The sequence below is a fragment of the Vigna unguiculata genome, chromosome 2 (genome assembly GCF_037176805.1).
Source record: "Vigna unguiculata cultivar grain cowpea cultivar isolate G323 ecotype 2 chromosome 2, ASM3717680v1, whole genome shotgun sequence".
NCBI lineage: Eukaryota > Viridiplantae > Streptophyta > Magnoliopsida > Fabales > Fabaceae > Vigna > Vigna unguiculata.
Genome location: NC_140793.1, coordinates 25,385,295 through 25,390,753, shown reverse-complemented (window position 1 = coordinate 25,390,753; position 5,459 = coordinate 25,385,295). Strand labels below are relative to the sequence as shown.

At 35.5% G+C, this 5,459-nt stretch overlaps 1 protein-coding gene across 3 annotated transcripts; it reads left to right on the top strand.

Moving 5' to 3' along the window:
- The first annotated feature begins 408 nt into the window (after positions 1 to 408).
- On the top strand, positions 409 to 5,251 carry LOC114173998 (uncharacterized). 3 transcript variants are annotated; one of them, XM_085669917.1, is made up of 11 exons: positions 409 to 565; positions 658 to 895; positions 1,757 to 1,843; positions 1,948 to 2,373; positions 2,551 to 2,686; positions 2,823 to 2,985; positions 3,143 to 3,271; positions 3,569 to 3,595; positions 3,693 to 3,763; positions 4,523 to 4,645; positions 5,107 to 5,251. In XM_085669917.1, exons 2-10 carry the CDS (start codon positions 703 to 705, stop codon positions 4,608 to 4,610), a joined length of 1,320 nt encoding a protein of 439 aa, XP_085526043.1. In that variant the 5' UTR covers positions 409 to 565; positions 658 to 702; the 3' UTR covers positions 4,611 to 4,645; positions 5,107 to 5,251. The 3 variants fall into 3 exon arrangements, with proteins under 3 accessions (XP_085526043.1, XP_027914517.1, XP_027914518.1); XM_028058716.2 differs by having other exon boundaries at positions 3,569 to 3,763; XM_028058717.2 differs by lacking the exons at positions 4,523 to 4,645; positions 5,107 to 5,251 and adding an exon at positions 4,378 to 4,513 and having other exon boundaries at positions 3,569 to 3,763.
- The last annotated feature ends 208 nt before the right edge of the window (positions 5,252 to 5,459 follow it).

Sequence of the window (5,459 nt, the reverse complement as noted above, 5' to 3'; positions counted from 1 at the left end):
TCTAAATGTGATTCATATCCAGCACATATATCATAAAAACCTGAGCTTTAGGGGACCCATGTTGGTGGTGTGATTGAGGAAAAGGGTACTAATATGAATGTTGGTGTCTCAACGCAGTGAGCTTTGGTTTGCTCTCCAAACACAGATTTGGATTGACTACACGCAATATACGGACATGGATAAAGGTACTGAGAACTTTACATGAGTGTGTGAAACGACGTCAGATAAACGCCAAAAGAACAGTAGCAAGCAACAACGTAGAACTTGGTCCACAATCTCTGCATTCTGCACCACTCTTCCACACGTTCGCCTAATGATCTCACGCCACGTGGCACACGGGACCCTCACGGTCCTGCCAACTACAACAACTACCCTCACTGTATCGTATTATTACTATTATTATTTTCTTAGAATCATTATAAGGATGAAAATTTTGACTTTTTTTTTATTGTTTTCATTTTTCGTGTTCTGTTTCTCTGGGGTAGCTTATTTATTGGTTTCATTATGATACGGGGGCAAAGAAAGTGGAAGTCTTTCTCGTAACTTCAACAAAAAGCCTCAGCGGGTAGCTTCTTGAAGTTCTCCTTTTGATTATTTATTCACTCTTTCTATTTGGTTTGTGGTGTTTTCCTTATCATGGTGGTGTCTATATGACAGAACTTTCTGGGGTGGTGAGGGATCTGAGACAAAGGTGTTGATGATATGGGAGCGTGTGTTTCAACTCCACAAGGGTGCGTGGGAGGGAGGTTGAGCTCTTCCAAGAAGAAAACCAGGAAGAGGGGTAGGAGAGAGGGACTCAGGAGAAGAGTTACTTCACGGTTGTGTAAGGGATCATTGGACAAGGTTGATGTGGCAGGGTTGCCTGATTGTTCCTTTGCCAACCCCACTTTCCAAGGTTGATGTTTTACTGCATCTTTTTTTTTTTTTTTTTTGTTTCTCAATCTTTTGTTTCGTCTTCTGGGTTGCATTTCCGTCAAAGGATTCTCGGGAGTGAAGGTTGTAAATGAGAGACCAGACATATATATGTTCGGTTTTCTTTTTGTTTTGAATTGCAATTTTTGTCGGAAACTTAGAATTCTGTTGTGGCGAGTCTGAAACAATTGTTTTGGTCCTTTTGGGGTAGTTGGAGACTTGAACTTTGGGAAATGTTGGTGGAGTTAGTCACTTGGCGTGTAAAGGTTGGTATAGTCATTGGAAATCCGAAGCTGCGAAGAAATGGATGTTAATAATCGGTGCAAATTATCGTCATTTTCAACCGAAAACATTGTCAATATTGTTGAGTTGGTGATATACTTGCAGGCTTAGCTAAGCTATTTCTTTTTTCATTATGAAGGGAGGAGTTGAAATTTAATTTTCAGACTAAGACTTGGGATAAACGTAGTAAGACTTCAGGTGGAAAAAAGTGGTGTTGAAATTCGTGGGTAACAGTAGTACTAATATGAGGTCTATGGGTAGGTGGTTGAGCACAATTGTAGTTGGTGAGTTGTGCATTTATGATATGCCTCAACGAGTTCATAAAACTAGCATTAGTTGCTGGATTTAGATCCATATTATTAGTACTTACATTTGAAGCAAATTAATGTTAATTCTGTCATTAGGAATATCATTTCAGACCCAAGTCACCTTTATTAAAGATAAATTCAATCTAACATCTAGTTTTTATTACAGCTACTGCAGAAACCATTTTTTTCTTCTGAAATCCCTTGTAAGCTTTAGTTTGGCTTTTATCATTCCTAATTTTAAATTTTGGCAACAGGAACAGGAAGTATTGAAGAGGCATGGTTTGATTCGGTTGCAGTATTTGACTCTGACTGTGATGATGATTACCAGAGTGTTCCTGATGGTATAATTTTCAGTTTTAAATTTAGTTATATTTTGCTCCCTTCATCTTTGATTTTTAGATACTATTACCTTAAAAATTATAGTTAAGACAATTTATGTCTTCAGATGTTGTCTCTCTGAATGGGATTGAAGGAGGGTCTGCATTGAGTTTTCCATCTTCAAGAAATGCTAACCATGGAGTTTCCACAGATCAAGTTCAGAAACAGGAGTTACAGACAGGACATTTTGCTAACATTTCTGAGGCTTCGAGAAGTTCAGATGTTCAATATTCTGGTGTAGATGTCATTGATTCTCCTCGTGAGCCAGTGTTCCTTGACGAAATTTCCTCAGTGGACGCAAATTCCAACAAGGATGATGGACTTTTGGATAACTGTGGGATTCTTCCGAACAATTGTTTGCCATGTCTTGCATCTACCATTTCTTCTGTTGAAAAGAGAAGATCATCAAGTTCCAGTCCTCCTAATGCAAGGAAAAAGACTGCTACAAAAGTTTCCTTCAAATGGAAAGAAGGACATGGGAATGCTACTCTATGTGAGTTGAGTTGAAATTCTTGAAACAGTTTTCTTGTGACTCTATGCTTCATTTTATCTTAACATTAGCCTAAGTATGTTTAATAGCTTTTTGTGTCTAATAGCTGGAAAGAAAACATCTTTCCAGGAAAATGCAGATGCTGTAATTCTTATTTACGTTCCCTTTTCTTGTTTTCAGTTTCCTCAAAGACGCTTCTACAAAGACCAATTGCAGGATCTCAAGTACCCTTTTGTCCAATTGAGAAGAAAATGCTTGATTGTTGGTCACAAATTGATGCAGGCACTTTCAAAGTTCGAGGAGTAAATTATTTCAAGTAAGATTAAGATTTGTCTGTAATCTGTTTGACAGTGCATGTTCTCCCACGTGTTAATAAATGCATCAATGTTTTTAAAGTCAAAATAAGATGTTTCACAGACAAAATAACGTTTGACTTTGCTGTTGTTATGCAGGGACAAGAAAAAAGACTTTGCTCCTAACTATTCTGCATATTACCCATTTGGTGTAGATGTTTTCTTGTCCCCACGGAAAGTAGACCACATAGCTCGCTTTGTGGAACTTCCTGTTATGAGTTCCTCTGGGAAATTTCCTCCCATACTAGTTGTAAACGTTCAGGTACTCCTGCATTGCTAAAACCTAGTTATACTTTTTGGTATAATTCTAATCCTTAGTTTTCTTTTTGCCTTTTAGTTAATATGGTATTGTCAACAGAACAATTTATGAAATTGTTGCTGCTGCATATTCTTATACTTTTTGGTTTTGTGGAATATAGGTTCCACTCTATCCTGCCACACTTTTTCAAGGAGAAACTGATGGTGAAGGAATGAGCATTGTTTTGTACTTTAAACTTTCGGAAAGTTACTCCAAGGAACTTCCACTGCCTTTTCAAGAAAGCATCAGAGTAAGAAGGAGCCTTCATGTGTCAAATTTTAGTGCTCAATATTCCTGTTAAAATTGTTTTCATCTCTACATTTTCTTGGTCACTGAGATTATTGTCCACAAAATAAAAGGATTCAGAGTAACAACAGTGTGTGATGTATTAGCTCTATACCATGATTCATCTGATGAAAGATGAAAAACATTTTGTCTGTTAATTTGAATTACCATTTTGTCTGTTAATTTGAGGAAAGCTCTATTACTTCTTTTCACTGACCTATGTGTAGCTGATGAAACAATATCTATCTACATCTTTCTACAGAGATTGATGGACGATGAAGTTGAAAAGGTAAAGGGTTTTCCTGTAGATACAATTGCACCCTTTAGGGAAAGGTTGAAAATTTTAGGCCGTGTTGTGAACTTGGAAGATCTTCATTTGAGTGCAGCAGAGAGGAAGCTTATGCAAGCTTACAATGAAAAACCTGTTCTTTCACGTCCTCAACATGAGTTTTTCACGGTTTGTCTCATGACTCATCCTCCAAGACACTGATTATGATGGTTTCTTTCAACCAAAAAAACCTGATATAAGTTAATATAACTACTGAACTTGAATGATCTTGCAGAATGAGAAAACCAAGCTGTTTTTGCTTGCATAAACTCATTTAATCACCCCATTATTTTGATAGCATCTTGAAGCTGAATATGACAGACAGAATCTGAACGTGACGTTCTATACATGCATAGGTGTTATTATACTTTAATGATAAGGTGGTCCTGCTTGTGTCCACATTCATTTCATTCTGTGATTAGTGATGACAGTTAGTGGCAGCATGATATGTCTCAAATTTTGTTTATCTAGCAGTTAATTCAGAAACAAAAAAATGAATGAATATCATGAAATTAGGACTTTGTAAAAGTGAAAGGTAAAGTTCTAGTTTTTTCTGTGGGCTCCTTCTCCTTGTTGATGTGTGTACTCTTTGGTTTCATCTTTATGGATTTCTTGTGTCATTTCACTATAAAAGACAAGGGACCTCCACGTGCAGTACTTTAATTTCTCACATTTCTTTCCAATCACCTAACGCTTTGATATTTCTAACCATTTAATGAACAATGTTATTATTGTTCATACAGCAAATTTTACAACTCAGAACAAAGGAAAAGTAACAGGACATGCAACATGCTATGTGATGTGAAGAAAGATGTGTACATCTTTTTTTTTGTCATGTTACTGATATTGTTTAGCAGAGTCACCTCTAAATCAAATAACTTTTTTCAGGGTGAAAATTACTTTGAGATTGATTTGGATATGCATAGATTCAGCTATATATCCAGGAAAGGGTTTGAAGCATTCCTTGACAGATTAAAGATTTGCACACTAGATGTTGGCCTCACAATTCAGGTAAGAGTTTCTCAAATGACAAAATCTATTTGTTTAACTACTCTTTGCATTCCAGTTTTCACGTAAAAATATCAAGTTGGTCTTTCAGTTTTTTTAAACTCGATTTGATCACAATTTTTAAATAATTTATGCAATTTGTTTTTTTTTTTTTTCTCAAATGTTTTGAAACGGATTAATGATTTTTTATCAAAATTGACAATAGAATTATATTAATCAGACCATCAAAGCAAAATCCTTATTAATAGTTAAATTTTGATGAAAAATTCTGGATCCGTTTCAAGAAATTTAACGAAAAGAATTAAATTGCATCAACTTTAAAAAATCGGAAGCAAATTGAGACTAAAAAAACTAGAGGACCAAATTTTTGGATGAAATCAGAAGCAAACAAACGAGTAATAAACCAAAATCTATTTCATTTTGTCTGATACTTAAACTGATTTTTGTAACATTTGGTTTATCAGGGGAACAAACAAGAGGAGCTGCCAGAACATGTGTTATGTTGTATTAGATTAAATGGCATTGATTACATGAATTACCAACAACTGGGGCTAACTCAGGATCCCCTCTGATATAAAAATATAAATAACATAAGCATTTGCAATCTCACACTATGAATTTCTAGAAGCTTTTCTTTCCGTGTATACTTTTTATTATCACATAAAATTCACTCGAGTCTTTTCAGAATATAATCCTGATAAAACTCAGTTACGCGTGAATTTTATCCGGTAATAATAAGAAAATTGTCATGGTTTTCTTTTTGTGATGAATCACAACAACAACATGCGTGTGATTGAAGATGCGAACTTGAAATGGA

What these genes read in the sequence shown, in the direction of transcription:
- LOC114173998 (XM_028058716.2), top strand. Translation starts at nt 703, where the DNA reads ATGGGAGCGTGTGTTTCAACTCCACAAGGGTGCGTGGGAGGGAGGTTG. An exon ending in TACTAGTTGTAAACGTTCAG is followed by an intron (nt 2,986 to 3,142) that starts GTACTCCTGCAT and finishes TGTGGAATATAG; the next exon opens with GTTCCACTCTATCCTGCCAC. An exon ending in CTCAACATGAGTTTTTCACG is followed by an intron (nt 3,764 to 4,522) that starts GTTTGTCTCATG and finishes AACTTTTTTCAG; the next exon opens with GGTGAAAATTACTTTGAGAT.